The sequence below is a fragment of the Haematobia irritans genome, chromosome 3, assembly GCF_050003625.1.
Source record: "Haematobia irritans isolate KBUSLIRL chromosome 3, ASM5000362v1, whole genome shotgun sequence".
In the NCBI taxonomy this organism is placed as follows: domain Eukaryota; kingdom Metazoa; phylum Arthropoda; class Insecta; order Diptera; family Muscidae; genus Haematobia; species Haematobia irritans.
The window spans coordinates 47,485,208-47,504,179 of record NC_134399.1 but is presented as its reverse complement, the minus strand read 5'-3'; the positions used below and the strand labels follow the sequence as shown (position 1 = coordinate 47,504,179).

The window sequence follows — 18,972 nt, the reverse complement described above, 5'->3', positions numbered from 1 at the left end:
AGTCTATTAAAAAATTAATTGATCCAATTAAAAAATTAATTGATACTCTTTAATTTTTGTGATTGAATTTTTTTTCAATTAAAAAATTTGTTGAATCAATTAAATTTTTAATTGAATATTTTTTAAAACTTAATTAAAATTTTAATTGGAAAAACTCATGAATTTTTTTTTTGTGTACAGACAGAAGTTTAAAACTAAATTGGATAGTAAATCTAAGAGGAAAACCATTTGTGAAATTGGTATTGGAGCGAAAGTGTCAACGACAAATAGTGTGGATGTTGATAAATTAAATGAAGATTTCTCAAGGATGAATACATCAATTTTTCCTTCATCTCTTTATTAATGCATTCTATCTTATTAGCGATATTTACATTATTTAGTTGATTATTAATTCATTTATGCTAATGGTACCCACTCAGTGGTGGACCCATTTCATATCAAATATATTTAATTAAATTCATTATATTCTAGATACTTGCTTCTCTCAATCTTCATGTTTATGGTTTTTTTGTTGGTTACTAGATTAAAACTTGCGGAGTTTTCCTCGTTAGTCTAGTGAAAGTTTTCACATTTGCAATTAAATTTGTTGCTAATGGGTTCGGATGGTTTTGTGTTTTTATTTTGTAACAGTTGAGATATTATTTCTTCGTCAACAGTTTTCATATTCAGTTCTACGTGTATTTATTTATTGGTTATGTAGTGAGAAGCAGCAGTTATGTTTCTTAGTATTTTATATTGAAATTTGTACAATATCTTGACGGTTTTATTGGAAGTTGCGCCCCATAGCTGGATACCATATGTCTACATAGGTTTTATGATGTATTTTATTTTCCAGAGACAGTTTCGAATTGAAACCAATTAGAAAGTTCATTTATTGGCTTGGATCAAGTGCCTTTCGTTTTGATGTGGGTTCCCCATTTCAGTTTGCCATCTAAGTACAATCCAAGATATTTTACCTCTTTCTTTTGTGGAATATCTACTTGATTCATTTTCACAGGCAATAAAATCGAACGCTGTTGGAGCTGATGAATTGAGTCCAGTACACTGCTACCATTCATTACATTTTTTATAAATACGATACTCACTAAGTCCGTTTTTCCTCAGAAATGGAAACTATCAACGATAATTCCTATATCCAAATCTGGTACTAGCTATTGCCCGATTACTATATGACGTGGATCTATGTTGAGACCCTTAGGTTAGGTTAGGTTAAAGTGGCAGCCCGATTAAGAATCAGGCTCACTTAAACTATTCAGTCCATTATGATACCACATTAACTAAAAGTACTTATTACATATGGGCACTTCTAGTTTTAACCGCTGAACCTTCTCGATTATTTTCTTCTGTTGAAGATGTTGAGACCCTTACTTTTTACCCTCCATATAAACGATGAAACGGGCCAATTTTTCCCCTTCGTACCACTGTACCTACTTACGTGCTTGAGTTACTGTACGTCTACGCATTGCTATCATTAAGGCCATCTTATGCACCCAAAAATGGCTCGTAAGCGTAGCATTGCGTGTCAGCTGTTTGTTTTTGATATACGACAGCCCATACAAACGATTACCCAACGTTACTACCGCCTTAACAATGCGGGTTTGTCAGGACGATGGGATGAATCAACCGAAGCTTGACGAGTAGTAAAGCGATTGGCACCGACTGCAGCCGAACTTGCAGCACCCGAAGAAAACCACGTTACAGCGATCTACCTGCCGTGCTTGAGACATGTAATATGCAAATAAATGCGTATGACGTGCAAATATGTAGTATTTAAATTCCGCTTTATTTGAAATAAATCCAAATTGTACCGAGGAAGTGAGAAGAATATATTTCTATTTTAAGTATTATAAAAGAACTTACCTTAATATCTCCCTCGATAGATCCAGTAGCGAAGAATTCTTCATGTGGATCAAGGCTGATACATTTAATAGCGTTATCGTGACCCTGCAATCAAAATCACAATATTAATTTTAAATTAAAATAAACAAGGTTTTGTTAAAAATGCCAGTATAAGTTATATTATTAATGTCTTAGTTCTGTAACATCTGTATAAATAAAGATAGAAGCCCAGTTCTTCTCATTATGGCTTGTTGTGCCACTATACTAGAATAACGTAATATGTAGCTTATTTAATTTTTTCTAATTATTCACGAAAAAAAATCATGTTTCGCTTGTACACCATATTTTATTTTGCTTTACGTAATTTTCCTAAATACTTGTTATTGAATTAAGAAATTTTTAATAATGCGCATGTATTATTTCATAAAATTAATGAAACCTTACATAATATATATAAAAATACTGGATTTCTTTAAGCATGAGAGAGCCACAATATAGAGTTACTCTCATATGTATACACGGATGAAAAAGACTGTTTATAGTTTATAGCCAAACATATGAAGGCTATAAACATTATATGTTTGGAACACAAATTTTTAAACACAATATTTTTGAGTGCAAGCATATAATGTTCATGAACTAGCATAACATGTTTGGGACATATATGTTAATATGTTAGAACATATTATGTTTGGGACATAAAATGTTTGTAAATATAATATGCTTGGATGCAAACATATATTAATTTAGAAATAGCCTATAAACATATATGTGTTTAGTAGCTTGGAGCGCTATTTAACAGGGAGCGATATTGAATTAAGTTGGTGGTTGTTGCTTGTTATTACAAAATTAACATTTTATTTTTCCTTGGGCAATTGATCAGCTACTTCTTTGATCCTTACAAACTGTGTGATCCGCTGTTCGAATCCCCGTCCGGCAAAAGGTAAAATTAAAATAAAAAAAAATCATAAAATTGAATAATTTCTTCTACAATGTTTGTATTACAGAAAAAGGTGCTAAGAACTAAAAAATCTCGTGGAAGTGAGAAAGATGTCGGGGAATATACAATTGGGCAGAAACAAAATTTTGAGCATTTAGGTCGAAAACCTATGTTGTTAGCACCTATATTACCTGTTTATTTTCATAATTCATTATGATTGTAAATATATAAATAAATAAATAAAATTTTGAGCACAATATTGTTTGGGAGAATTTTTTTTAAGCATATAATATTTTTGGGTGCAAAATGCTTCCAAACATATTATATGGTCACATAATAACATATTGTTTTTTGGAAGACAACATTATTGAATTTGGATGCAAAAATACAAAATGTTTGGAACTTAGACTACCCAAACATATATTGTTTAGACCAATATGCTTTCAAACATATTATATATTGGTAGAGATCAAACATATAAATGTTTGGGCAATACCCAAAAATGTATATGCTTGAAGCAAAATATGTTTGGGAGTATATGTTACAGAAGCGATTTTTTGTGAGGGTGTACAATACAAGCATATAATACAAGACAAAAAACCAAACAACGTTTTTGAAGGCAACATGTGGCTTTTCTGTGTTTGGTTTTTTCAGTTCAGTTTGAGTTGCCCTCGGGATTCGAAGATTATTTATTGCTGAAAAAGGTTGACGAAATAAAACAATTTTATTAATTAACTGGAAACCAAGAAAGAAAAGGAAGTATTGCTATTGGTCGACACTCTGTTTTATTCTTCGGGATAGGAATCAATTTAGAATGTTTTCATTTAGAAGGGAAACTACTGGTAATTATTGAGTTAACGAAATGAGTGATAAACGGGAGTAGATAAGGTAGAATGATTCTAAAGAATCTAGTGTTAATTCCATCAAACCCCATTTCATCAGAAGTTGTACAAGAGAACTCAAACGAAATATACGCATGATTAATATTAGAGTAATCGTAGAAGTTTGCAATTATTGAGTTAAAGAAATGAGTGATAAACGGGAGTAGATAGGGTAGAATGATTCTAAAGAATCTAGCGTTAATACCATCAAACCCCATTTCATCAGAAGTTGTACAAAAGAACTCAAAGAAACTATACGCATGATTAATATTAGTGATCGTTGAAGTTTGCATCTGGTGTCACCATAGGAACATCAGCAAAAGACTGATTTAATTCATTCCGGTCCTGCGCAATATAATTATTGTCCTGCTTATTACCAAAGCCTATTTCTTCTATAGTTCCCCATGTGTTCTTACTGTTAGTGGCACCGCCGAAGGAATTCTTGTTGTTCATCCACTTATACCAAGTGGTATATACTGTGCCAGTCTATCGGCCACTTTCATGTAGGTCTGTTAGGCTTTAACTTCTAGTTAACAAAAAGTAAATTTCAAATATCTGCTCTCCGGTTAACTTTAACTGAAAATTTTTCGGGAGTTAAGTTCCTAACTGGCATATGGAATATATAAGCAAACTGACAGCTAACATATGTTCATAATACGGTATAAAAGTTCGTTAGTTAACGGAACTCTAACGAAGCTTCATGAAAATGGGGTTATATGGTTCAGATGATCAAAAATCACGATAACTAATACTTCTATTGGCGACTTCTACATGAAATTGGTATGATAGGAATAAAAGAGCATGCCTCGAGAAACAGGAGGCTGAAAGCTGATCATACATAAGAACTTTCGTGGCATCACTTACAAAAATACGTCTAGCAGAGTATTGGAGAATGAAGAATAGTGAGTACGTGTTGTTACGTTAGTCGGTATAAGACCCAGTGAATTCATGACTTCCTTTTTGTAAGGAATAAAAGAGCATGTCTCGAGAAACAGGAGGCTGAAAGCTGATCATACATAAGAACTTTCGTGGCATCACTTACAAAAAATTCGTCTAGCAGAGTATTGGAGAACGAAGAATAGTGAGTACGTGTTGTTACGTTAGTCGGTATAAGACCCAGTGAATTCATGACTTCCTTTTTGTAAGGAATAAAAGAGCATGTCTCGAGAAACAGGAGGCTGAAAGCTGATCATACATAAGAACTTTCGTGGCATCACTTACAAAAAATTCGTCTAGCAGAGTATTGGAGAACGATATGCAAAAGCATATCGTTTATTTGATAAGGAACGACGGCAAATTATAGTTAGCCGCGACGTGTATTTTGTCGAAAATATACCTGAACAAGACAAAGAAATTTCAATTTGTACAGAGGAAGTATCAGCAACTAGTTCTGAAAATCCAGTGATTGAAAAGGAAGAAATTCAAGAAATAAATTTAAACAATGAAGTTCATGATGTTCACATTGAGAGTGAGTATGAATCGTTTGAAGATAACGAAGACGAAACTCCTCAGAATTTGCAAGTAGCTACGAGAGGTAGAGGAAGGCCAAAAATTGTCCGAACTGGAAAACCTGGCAGACCACGAAAAGTATTTAATACTTTAAATATACTACGCGCAGAAGAGGTTCAAATTCTAGATACAGTTGAAGATGCTTTAAAAGGCCCATATGGACAGGAGTGGTGGGCAGCAATGCAAAAGGAATATCAGTCACTACTAGAGCATGATACATGGCAGCTTGTAAAGAAACCAAATAATCAAAAAGCTGTAAGTAATAAATGGGTATTTGCACTGAAAAAGGATAAGGACGATAATATAGAGAGGTTCAAAGCCAGATTAGTAGCAAAAGGTTGCTCACAAATTTGGGGAATAAATTATATGGAAACATTTTCACCAGTGGTTAGACATGAAACCATACGTTTAATCTTTGCCTTGGCAGTAGAATATAAATTACACCTTCATCAAATGGATGTATCATCAGCATATATAAATAGTGAACTGAATAAAGAAGTTTATATGTCACAACCAGAAGGATTCATCGATAACAAATTTCCCAATCATGTTTTAAAGCTAAAGAAAGCCATTTACGGGCTGAAACAATCAGGCAGGCAATGGAATTTCAAGTTGGATAATATTTTGAAAGGTATTGGATTCCAACAGTGTGAAAGTGAACCTTGTGTATATACTATGCACAAAGAAAATAGAATGAACATTATAGCAGTCTATGTCGATGACCTTTTAATAGCATGTTCAAATTTGGATGACATGCAAGATATAAAGAATGGTATTGCGAAACATGTCAAGGTAGTGGACAAAGGAGCGGCAAAATATTTTCTAAGTCTCGAAATAGAACGCAAAGGCGAATTGGGCGATATTTCAGTAAAACAGAAATCGCAGATACGGAAATTATTGAAGAATTTCGAAATGGAAACATGTCGACCAATTTCAACACCACTAGATCCCAGACATCAAATCAAGTGCGATAACGAAAGTTGCAAATTAGCTGATGCAGTGCAGTATCAATCTCTCATTGGATCTTTAATGTATATTGCATTAAATACACGGCCAGATATTTTACATTCTGTGAGTAAATTATCACAAAGAAATAACAATCCTCACAGTGAGCACATGAGCGCAGCTAAAAGAGTTCTAAAATATCTTCATGCTTCGGAAGATATGGCCATAAAATTTAAGAAAACGGGTAGTCCGATTGTATGCTTCACAGATGCGGATTGGGGTGGCGATTGTACTGACAGGAAGTCATATACAGGATATGTTTGCATAATGGCAGGAGCAGTAGTTTCGTATGAATCGAAAAAGCAAGATAAAGTTGCACTCAGCAGTACTGAAGCTGAATACATGTCTATGTCTTCCGCATGTAAAGAGGTAACATATTTAAAGAAATTGTTTAATGAGATGAAAATTCAATGTCCAAAAGCTATCACAATGAATGTGGACAATATGAGCGCAATTAATCTTGTTAAGAATCCTGTTTATCACAATCGAAGTAAACATATTGACATCAAATATCATCATATACGAAATGTTTACCAGCGTGGAGAAATCAATTTAAATTATTGTCCAAGTAATGAAAATATAGCGGATATACTTACTAAAAATCTTCCGAAGATATCACATAATAAATTTACTAAAATGTTGGGACTTTGCTAGAATAAGAGATTTTGATTAATTCAATAAACAATTTATTTTGAGAGAAAATGTTCATTGAGGGGGAATGTTGAATTTTATATCCACTTTGTACAATGAACACTTTCTATCAATATTTGTAATAATCATTTAAGTAGGCTATGATATCAAATTTGTTTTTTCATCCCTTGTATGTACTCATAGTTTGCTTTGCATTTATATAGTCTTTCAAATAAACTCATTTGTGTCACATCTAATTTCAATAAAGAAAGAAACACTAAATTGTGTTTTTCAATAGTATATATGAAATCCTTGGTCACTAAGGTTAATTAAACTTCGTATCGCCAACACAGATTTCTTCGGAACGACTTCTTTGAAAAAATTTAACTTTTAACATGTTAATGCTGATAATGGGATAATTGAAATATGCCAGTTGTACATAGCGTATACGTAACGGTCCATTCAAAATTCGCAACCAGTTATATACCACGTATACGCCCGTGTGTCATTCGATGCCAGTCTAATTGCACAATCGCCCGGTGAGGTGTTGTTTTTTCTCCGTGGATATTATTATGCGATAATGCGTAATGATGATAAAAATGCATTGGGAGGAACGAGAAATTCCCCAGTTCCTCCCATAACTCGTATTTCGCTTTCGCAATATTAAAAAAAAATTATCCTTTTTCTGATCACCTCTTGACCCATTGTAAATTCCTTCTTTTTAGATCTTAAATTATATAATCGAGCATTCTCCTCATAAGCCGTTCGTACTCTTTCTTGAATTTGGTCCCGCAATAAAGAGAACTCATCATCCCTCTCAAGTTGGCTATCCGTCTCATTCATTAGTTGCAATCTTCTTATTACCTCGTAATCCTTTCCATATAAAACCATTATTTGTCCAAATACAATTTGATATGCTGTTTTGCCAATCGTTTGATGAATACTATTACGTAATGCGCAGTTAATGCTGTCCAGATATACGTCCCAATCACGTTGATCATGTCGAACATGGGAACGTAATGCCTCATTTATTGAGCGATTCACACGCTCGCTGGCATTAGCCTGAGGACTGTGAACTGCCGTAAACATATGCTTTACCCTAAATTTCTCAAAAAAATTCTGAAAATCTTTGCTACGAAATTGCGTCCCGTTGTCTGTTAGGATCGTTTCAGGTACACCGAAACAATTAAAAATTCCATTTCGTAGATAGTCAATAATCTCTTTCGAAGAAAATTTGCGAAGTGACTTTAAGAAAGTGAATTTAGAAAAGTGATCCAATATTATCAAAATACCTATATTTCCTTTCTTGGTCCTTGGAAGTGATCCTATCAGGTCAATATAAAACCTTTGAAAAGGTCTCTCCGTTTTGAAAAATTGTCCTAGTGGAGGTCTCATCGTTGTTGTTGGTGTTTTCGAAGTTTTACAGATATCACAATTCTGGACATAATCTCTTTCGTCTGTGCAGAGACGAGGCCAATAGAAATAACGCCGTACTCGTTCGAAAGTCTTAGCGATTCCGCCATGAGCAGAATTCGGTAGATCATGAGCTGTATACATAACTTCTTCCCTTAGTTCAGACGCAACGTAAACTTTCCATTACTCCGACTCATCGCCCGATCCCTCAGAAAACTTGGATCGCTTGTATATAAACTTTTCTATTACTTTGAAGTCAGGCATTTCATTTTGACACAAGTCATTCCTCAAATTTGCATATTCAGCACTTTCAAAATTTCCAACTCTATAATATTCAAGGAATTCTCCCCTTCATGGACTCGTGATAATGTGTCTGGCACAACATTCTCTTTCCCACTTCGGTGTTCGATAGTAAAATCAAAATGCTGCAGCTTCAAGGGCCACCTAGCCAAGCGTCCAGATAAGTCGCGCTGCACCATCAACCACTTGAGGCTCGCATGGTTTGTCACCACTTTAAACTCCTGCATTTCAATGTATGCTCTAAACTTCTGAACAGCTAAAACAACTGCCAGTAACTCAAGCTCGGTTATCGTGAAATTTCTTTGGGCCTTATTTAGTTTTCGCGACATGTACGCAATTGGCCTTTCATTACCGTCTTTATCCTTCTGCGCTAAAACAGCTCCAACTCCAAAAGTGCTTGCATCGCATTGAACTATGAAATGTTCGTCGTAATTTGGATGAATCATGACCGGTGCACTTGTAAGTCTATCCTTTAGCTCATCGAAAGCATTTTGGGCCTCACTCGTCCATTTGAGAACCTTCTTTTTTGTAAGAAGTTCCGTTAATGGAAAGCAGATAGTGGAGAAATCTCGAATAAAGCGTCTTGCCAAGAAATCTTCTAAGCTCTCGGATGGACTTAGGTGGCGGTATACACCTTAATCGCACGCACTTTATCCTATCTTTGAAAGGATAAAGTGCGTGCGATTAAGGATTAAAAGGCATCTTTTAAGTCTATCTTTGAAATACAATAAACTGGAGGAAGTCTTGCCAACAGTCCATCTATATTAGGTATGGGATACGCATCTTTCGTTGTGACCATATTCAATTTCCTACTATCTATACACATCCTTACCTTACCTGGCTTCGCAACAACTACTACTGGCGAAGACCACGGTGAACTTGGTGCTTCCTCTATAACACCCAAAGCGATCATTCGATCTAATTCTGCGCAAAGCAGCTTCTCAACGTCAGATGAGATGGGGTAATAGCGTTGTTTCATGGGTTTGGCGTCTCCAGTGTCTATCACGTGTTCAATCAAAGAAATACAACCAAGCCCTTCAGTTTCGGAATTGGGAAATATCGACACTACTTTATTCACCATACTTTGCTGTTCTTCTGTTAATACAAGTTTATCTGGATCTGACTCAGTAAATGCAACCTCGCCAATGGAAGGCACTGAAATTTTTAGTCCGAATGATATCCAAAAGTCATAACCGCAAATGACATCTTGTCGTATAGATGGTACCACTAAAAATTCGATACATTTAACTTGCCCTTGGAATATGACTTCAATGGTTACTGTACCGAATACACACTGACTTTTGCCATCAGCTATACTTACGTTCCCAATACATTTACGAAAATTATTCCAACCACGAACCTCTTGCGATAGTTTTCCACCAATTACACTCCTATTAGCGCCGCTGTCTAATAAAGCGCCATGTGACTTCTCCCGAATACTTATGTTTATAAATGGTCTACTGTCATTGACATACTCGATAATTGGGGATATCACGCACAACTTGTATACCTTCAATTTTAAATAATAATTTCGAATGCGCTTTGACGATCTTATCTTTTTACTATTCTTATAAAATATCCTAGCTCTAGCTATCTGATATTCCTTTAATCTGATATGGTAAGTGTTACAGTCGACTCCGCTTTAGCGCAATGCGCTTTACTGAAAAACCTCGGATAACTGAAATCGATCGCATTCCCCAGTTGTTTTTTCTGTCCATTTCATTTAAATTACTCCGCTTTAGTGAAACTCCGCTTAACTGAAAAAATCGGATTACTGAAAAGTTTTTTGTGTTCAAATGAGTTTCGTCACATTAGTATGACTTCGCTTTACTGAAAATGCCACATTCTCGCTATTGAGAGAGAGTACATTTTCTTCTCCGTATTGAGAACGCTTTATTTCAAGTGAAGATGGTACTTTCAAAACAGTTTAAATCACTCTGTAAATAAAATCAACTGAAAGGTAAAATTGTAGATGGCACACACACGGAATCAAACACCTTGTTTTTATTATTTTATGTACATAGCATTGGTCATAAGTTCGGTTAACTGAAATTGAGTGGATTTTTTTCCAGTTATACGGAGTCCGCTTTACTGAAACTTTTTCAGTTATCCGAAGTTCGCATTACTGGAAGTTTTTTTCAGTTATCCGTAGTCCGCTTTAGCAAAAACTTCGGATAACTGAAATTAAATGGCTGCATTTTTAACGTTTCAGTAAAGCGGAGTCGACTGTACATTCGAAACGCACTGATTGGTGGTTGAAGTGAAACTAAAACTATTTATTGAAAATGGTCTTAACACTACTATTTACATCTTGATATTTTTGGTACAGAAAGATCAAAGCTTACTAGATATTGGTTAATTATAAAATATTCAGATAGCTTTCAATATATAACAGTAAGGTCTCTGTAATGGATGCACTTGTTTGCTGTTCACGTCATCTGCATCCGCGAATCTTGTGGTGACGTCTTTACCGAAATTGGACGCCCGCTCTTTTAATGGCGGACATCCTTCCATCCGTTTCCCTGCTTCTTATTGGTACAATTCGGGCACGTTGGCTTAAAATTGTCCTTAAGGCCACAACCGTAGCAGAAAATTCTTCTTGACTCTATACAGTCGAAAAATGAATGGCCTATCCCATCACAATTCCAACATCTCATTTCACTTTTCACAACTGCACAAGTAACTTCACTGCCAATTTCCCCTTCGATGGAAACTTTATTCTGTATCTGGTGAGTAATTTCACAGACTTTTTCCCTTGTATTTCCTTTGATCAACCCCTTGAGTGTCCTTCATAAAACGCTCGTGTTTCCTCATGGCAGTCCGTAAATCTGATACAGTACCAATATTAAAATGCAATAGCTCGTGTCTAATTTCTGTTCTTAAATTTCGAACAAGAATTTCACAGAGATCCCCATCTGAAATATGGACTCTCAGTCTGACGGTCATCGCATGAATAGCATCTAGGTATTCATCAAAAGTCTCGCTTGACTTCTACTTGCGTTTACGTATATCTTCCATTACATCAAAATCTGTATAGTCGACTTTGTATTGTCTCTTTAACGCGCTTGTAAGAGAAGGCCAATCGATATGCTCATTTTGGCGATGATACCGCCAATACCACCCTAACGACTTTCCATCGAACAAACTATGGGCATGCTTACACAAAAGATCGAAATCACCTCTTAAATTAGTGGTAGTTAAAATATTAATGCGATATATAAATTCTTCAATTGGCATCTGGTTGTCAAATCCAGAAAACTTCAACCGCCAATTACGAATAATATTGAGAATCTTTTCTGTATAAAATGGTTCATTAGCTGAATTAGATAAAGCCGAATCCGATGCTTCTAATGGAATATGTCGTGTATTATTAGGTGTGGAAACCCTATTGGTCGACTTTGCACATGGTTCAAGTCAGGGATTATATTTAGATTGGAATTCATACTTTGAACTAAAGCTCGTAGTTCTGAGGATATAAATCCTCTACTGTTAGAAAAGTATGTTTTTCATATGTTTCGCTATAAACAAAATGTATTTCGGGCACAATTTTTAAACACAATATATTTAATTCAATACTACGAATAATATTGAGAATCTTTTCTGTATAAAATGGTTCATTAGCTGAATTAGATAAAGCCGAATCCGATGCTTCTAATGGAATATATCGTGTATTATTAGGTGTGGAAACCCTATTAGGTCGACTTTGCACATGGTTCAAGTCAGGGATTATATTTAGATTGGAATTCATACTTTGAACTAAAGCTGGTAGTTCTGAGGATATAAATCCTCTACTGTTAGAAAAGTATGTTTTTCATATGTTTCGCTATAAACAAAATGTATTTCGGGCACAATTTTTAAACACAATATATTTAAGTGCAAACATGTTCCCAAACTAACACTAAATGTTTGGAACACATATGTTAATATGTTAGAATATATTATGTTTGGGGCATGCATGTTTCATAAAAATTATATGTGTGAATGTAAAAATATATAAAGTTACAAATTTCGAGTAAACATATATATTTTGTAATATTTTATTCAGAGAGCGACAGAGAGAGAGAGAGTATAGAGAAAGAAATAGAGATAGAAACCGGGAGGGTTGACGAAAGATATCAAATTAACACAGCGAGAGAATCAAAAGAGAGCAATTTCTGTGAAACCGCTCATAAGTAGTTTCGGAAACTGCTTTATTGTAAGGCCAACAATTTTATATGCTTAAGTTTAAATATTATTTAATTTGAATATTAGAATGAGTATTCGGAATAAAGAGAATAGAGATTCGGAACCAAGAGAATAGACATTAAAAAAAAAAAAAAAAAAAAAAAAAAAAACAGCATGTGTTTTCGTCTTGAGAACAGCATTTTACGTATGTGTGGACATGTGTTTTGTTTATCATTTTGGCGTTATGGGTACACTATTTTTCTTGGTTCGTTAAAAGAAACGGAACGAGGAGTAAGTCAAAATATTCAGGCAAAGGAAATTAAAAAAACGGTGGAAAATATACACGAATTACAAAGGGAGATTCATAAAAATAACAAAAGGGCATTATACTCTTTTTAGAGTTGGGACAGTAAAATGAAAAAAGGAGGAAATAGTAAAAATTAAACAGTAAAATGTAATATTAAAGCGGCCATTAAGTTCGAGTTTTGCAGCTAAAACTTTTGAAAAAATTTATTTTCTTTAGAATGAATTATTAAAGAAAAGTAAAAGGCAAAACAGGGTCATTTTAGAGCGATAATGCCAACATAATACCGGCCTTAAAGTTAAAAATTAAATTAAGTACAAAACATGATAAGTTTTAAATGCATTTAAAATGGTGTTAAATGCTAGTAAAAAACTGTTCACGTATGTATGTGTATATTATAAAATTATTTATGTATGTTTATACTCGACTCCACGTTCTTCTTCTATGTTTATACTCGACTCCACGTTCTTCGTTTGTTAGTACTGTACTGTGTACTGTTTCTGACTGTAAATCTTTAATAACCCACATTTCGAAGTTTCATCATAAAAATGTAATATAGTATAAATATAAATGCGTAAATTAACAAAAAGAAAAAAAAAACAATTATTGTTTGGTCGGAGCAGGGATTGAACCCACGACCCTTTGCATGTACGGCAGACATGCTAACCACTGCTAACCACATTAATGTTATGTTTGCATGGGCTCGTGGGCGCTGCAAACTATGCTATAAGTTAACAACAATTTTATTCTTTTAACTTTTGCAAACATTGCATTCAGTCAATTTATTGAACAAAAGGTAAATGACATTTAAGTCACTTCTCATATTGCAACATAAACCATTCTCACTTATTGGCATTTTGTTAAATAGAACTTAAAAAAGAAATGTTAGCGTAAGTGAAATTGTTAATAAGCTCATGTTTTCTTATTGCCAAATAGAATTCAAAAAGAAATGTTAACGTAAGTGAAATTGTTAATAAGCTCATGTTTTCTTATTGCCAAATAGAATTCAAAAAGAAATGTTAACGTAAGTGAAATTGTTAATTTATAAGCTTAATATCATTAATAAAGTTTTAGTCGTAGTCAAGCACTCGAAATGATAGTTTTATTTTAAAATAAACTAACTGGCGCCCAACAAAATATTTAAAAGACACTCAAGTAGTGCATCATTTTAAATAAAAAGAACACTAAAATAGTGAAAAATCTTTAAGATAAAAAATATTAAAAGACACCCAAGTAGTGTATGATTTTAAATAAAAAGAACACTAAAATAGTGAAAAATCTTTAAGATAAAAAATATTCAAAGACACTTAAGTGTATCACTTTAAAAAAAAAATCACTAAAGTAGTGAGAAAAGTAACACTCAAGAAGTGTATCATTGGTGCAAACTCTTAAACTAAACATTAAAACAGTAAAAAAGGACACTAAAGCAATAAAAAATAGTGAACTGGTAATTCATTTATGCAAACTCTTAAACTAAACACTAAAATAGTAAAAAAGGATACTAAAGCAATTAATAGTGAACTGAATACCTGCCAAGAACAAAAAGGGAAACCGTGTCACCAGATTGAAAACGCAAAAGGATCAAATCTACATAAAGGAAGATCTACCCCCAAGATGAAATCAGCTATAATTTGGTTCATTGCGTTATCATCTTTTGCTTATAGCGAAGTGAAGATACTAGATTACACCAATTCACGAGTGGTAGCTATCGATACTGGATCTGCTAGAATTCAGTCTGGCACGGTGAAACTAGTGCATGTTGTTGATATTGATAAATATGAAAAGGTAGTCAGCGATATACAGACCATCATCTACTCAAATGTGAGCAATTCCCATTCCCTTTATCCCTTCCTTTCCTATGACATAGAACAACTACAGATACATATTAGTAACTTAAAACCGGGAAACAAGAGATCCTTGGATTTTATTGGATCAGCATGGAAATGGATCGCAGGTAATCCAGATCATGCTGATTTTGAAATCATTGAACAAAAAATGAATAATGTATTACAAAATAACAATAGACAGGTTATAATCAATAGAATGTCGTTAGAAAAATTAAATGAATTAACTTCACAAACAAATAAAATACTTAAATCAGTGAAAAACGAAGAAATAAAAAATTCTCTAATAGACCAATTAAAATACAAATTACAAATTATTAAAACCGAAATTTCAAACCTAAAATACGCAATAGATTGGGCAAAGGCAGGGGTCATTAATTCGTTCATATTATCCAAATATGAAATGGATATGATCAAAACCTTAGCTGATAAAGAAAATATAACTTATTTAAATATCGAAGAATCTCTTGATTTCGGCGAGATAAGAATAGCCTCTAATGTTAACTCTTTAATTTATATCATAAATATTCCTACAACCTATAATGAATCATGTAATAAAATAAGAATAAAACCTGTAAAAACCAACAAAATTGCCATTAAGATCGAATTTGACGAAATCCTGATTTGCGATAAAAAAACGTTCGGTATTAAGAATAAATGCCAAAACTTCAATGAATTGACCATATGCAAAGACAACAACATAGAAGATATTAGTGATTCTGAATGTATCCCTAGGCTTATACGCAGTAAACCCTCAAATTGTTCCATGGTAAATAATCTCCATATTGATACTATAGAAGAAATTATTCCCGGTACTCTTCTACTAAACAAATTTAACGGTACAATTTTAGTGGGTCAAGAATCATATGACCTTAAAGGTACTTACCTTATTAAATTCCACAACGAAACGTTGAGAGTAAATGGTAAAACTTTCTCATTTTCAGAAATCTCCTTTTCTAATCCATTACCTGCCATCGTGCAACCAATAGTAGGAAACCCGTATGTAGAGGAGACTCTTACATTGGAATTAATAAGAGAAATGAATGCTAATAATACAGAGGCCATAGAACTTTTGAATATCGAAAATAGACTAAATTATGTCATAAATTACATTTTAGTGATCTCTGCGATTATCATGGTATTATTGATCTGTCTAAATAGGAAACGTAATTATAAGAAAGATCAGATATCTACTAGAATCAATGTAGACACTTCACGACCATCACAGAATGTAACTCTCAGTCAAAATGATTCCAACAATTATCCAATTGCAAAAATTACTCAGATACCATACTTTTGATTGTGGACAATCAATCTAAAGGGGGAAGAGATAACAACAATTTTATTCTTTTAACTTTTGCAAACATTGCATTCAGTCAATTTATTGAACAAAAGGTAAATGACATTTAAGTCACTTCTCATATTGCAACATAAACCATTCTCACTTATTGGCATTTTGTTAAATAGAACTTAAAAAAGAAATGTTAGCGTAAGTGAAATTGTTAATAAGCTCATGTTTTCTTATTGCCAAATAGAATTCAAAAAGAAATGTTAACGTAAGTGAAATTGTTAATAAGCTCATGTTTTCTTATTGCCAAATAGAATTCAAAAAGAAATGTTAACGTAAGTGAAATTGTTAATTTATAAGCTTAATATCATTAATAAAGTTTTAGTCGTAGTCAAGCACTCGAAATGATAGTTTTATTTTACAATAAACTAACTTATATAAATGTAACTTATAACGATAATTGTCTACTGGTGACTATAACAGCTACGTAGCTCAGTGGTAGTGTGTTGGCTTACAAACTGTATGGTCCTCGGTTCGATTCTCCGTCCAGGCAAAAGGTAAAATTTAAAAAAAAAATTATAAAATTGAATAATTTCTTCAACATTATTTGTATTACAGAAAAGTGCCAAGAACTAAAAAATTTCGTGGAAGTGAAAATTATGATAGGGAATGAGCACAGTCTTCTTTGGGGAAAATTCTTCCAAGTATATAATATTTTTGGGCTCAAAATGCTTCCAAACATATAATATGTTCACATAAGTAATCTCACCTCGACAAATTGAGGGTGTAATCTCACCTCGAAAATTGTTCAAAGAGTCGGAAATCATTTGTGTGTATCTATTATCAGCATCACCGGACCCAATATCGTTGCGATCATTATGTGCTGCAGTGCGTCTTCTCTGCTCAGCACCTCTAGTATTTCGGGAAACTGAGTCGTCATTACTCAATTTCCTACAAATTCTCACGACTACGAGTCAAAGGCATAATTCAACTTTTTTATTATAAGCAAAAACAACCAAACTCGGAATAAGCATTAGCACAAGGTTAGGTTAGGTTAAAGTGGCAGCCCGATTAAGATTCAGGCTCACTTAGACTATTCAGTCCATTGTGATACCACATTAACTAAAAGTACCTATTACATATGGGCACTTCTAGTTTTAACCGCTGAACCTTCTTGATTATTTTTCTTTGTTGAACCAACCAGATTGTTCCAAAAATATTAGCAGACTGCTTAAGTTAACGTTTTCCAGATCCGCCAGTAATCTGAAGCTATATGCTCCTAAAAGTTGCTTGCGCTTTACACAAAATGCAGGACACTCACACAAGAGGTGTTTAATTGATTCTTTTTCCTCCGCATCATGACAGCTCATACAATAGTCATTATACTTCGCGCCAATAGTTTTTGCAAAATCTCCTATCAGGCAGCGACCCGTTATAGCAGATATCAGGAGTGATATCTGACGTCTCGAGAACATTAGCATATCTAGTGTGCGGTTTAAGTTGAAATGGGGCCATATTTGCTTGGTGTCGTTACAACCCTTGCAATTCTCCCATCGAACATTTGCCATCATAACAGCCTTCTCATGCAGCATGAGCTTGCAGGTAGCTAGGGGCATACCAACAAATTCTAGTTCCCCTGGAATATGTAAGGTAGTCCCTAGCCTTGCCAACTCATCCGCTTCGCAGTTCCCCGGTATGTTCCTATGGCCAGGCACCCATATTAGGTGAATATTGTACTGCTCAGCCATCTCATTGAGAGATTTGCGGCAATCGATGGCCGTTTTCGAGTTGAGGAACACAGAGTCCAAGGATTTTATTGCAGGTTGACTGTCTGAGTATATATTAATGCCCACATTTTTTGGAACATTACTTCTCAGCCAATTCGCCACCTCTCTTATTGCTAATATTTCAGCCTGAAAAACACTACAGTGATCAGGTAATCTTTTCGCTATTCGAAGTTCCAGATCTTTAGAATATACTCCGAAACCCACTTGGCCATCCAATTTGGAGCCATCAGTGTAGAAATCTATATATCTTTTATTCCCCGGGGTCCGTGTACACCACGCCTCACTGTTGGGAATTAGAGTCTCAAACTTTTTGTCGAAAAGTGGACTCGCCAAAGTGTAATCCACTACGTTAGGCACATCTGGCATTATTTTGAGGACCGAACCGTGACCGTAACTTTTTTCCGACCACAGCGATAGCTCGCGCAACCGCACAGCCGTTGTTGCAGCTGACTGTTTGGCCAAAATGTCTAAAGGCAATAGATGCAGTATGACATTAAGGGAGTTTGTTCCTGTCTTGCTGAATGCACCTGAGATACACAAGCACGCCATACGCTGAACTTTGTCTAAACTTGTCGGCTGGTGAAGTGCCGGCCACCAGACTACAACACCATATAGCATTATAGGTCTAACCACTGCCGTGTATAGCCAATGTACAATTTTTGGTTTTAGTCCCCACTTTTTCCCTATTGCCTTTTTGCACGAGTATAAAGCTACCGTTGCTTTCCTCGCCCTTTCTTCAATATTAAGCTTAAAGTTCAGCTTCCTGTCCAAAATAACGCCAAGGTATTTTGCACACTCCCTAAAGGGAATTTCAATACCCCCTAAGGAAATGGGCCTAACCGTGGGAGTTTTGCGATCTTTGCAGTACATGACTATTTCTGTCTTTGCAGGATTTACCCCAAGACCATTATCTTTCGCCCATTTCTCAGTCATCCGGAGGGCTCTCTGTATAATATCTCTAATTGTTGATAGGAATTTTCCCCTGACTGCTAGCGCCACATCATCTGCGTATGCCACCACTTGTATCCTTTCTTTTTCTAGGGAAACCAGAAGGTCGTTTATAGCAAC

The 18,972-nt window shown here is 34.6% G+C and overlaps 1 protein-coding gene across 1 annotated transcript in view; it reads right to left on the bottom strand.

The window, feature by feature from the left end:
- Rbcn-3A (rabconnectin-3 alpha) overlaps nt 1-18,972 on the bottom strand; it is a 668,488-nt gene that overhangs the window by 46,975 nt on the left and 602,541 nt on the right. Inside the window, exon 20 of the mRNA XM_075299033.1 lies at nt 1,861-1,944. Within this exon, the coding sequence (XP_075155148.1) occupies nt 1,861-1,944 (84 nt within the window). The remainder of the gene's footprint in view (nt 1-1,860; nt 1,945-18,972) is intronic.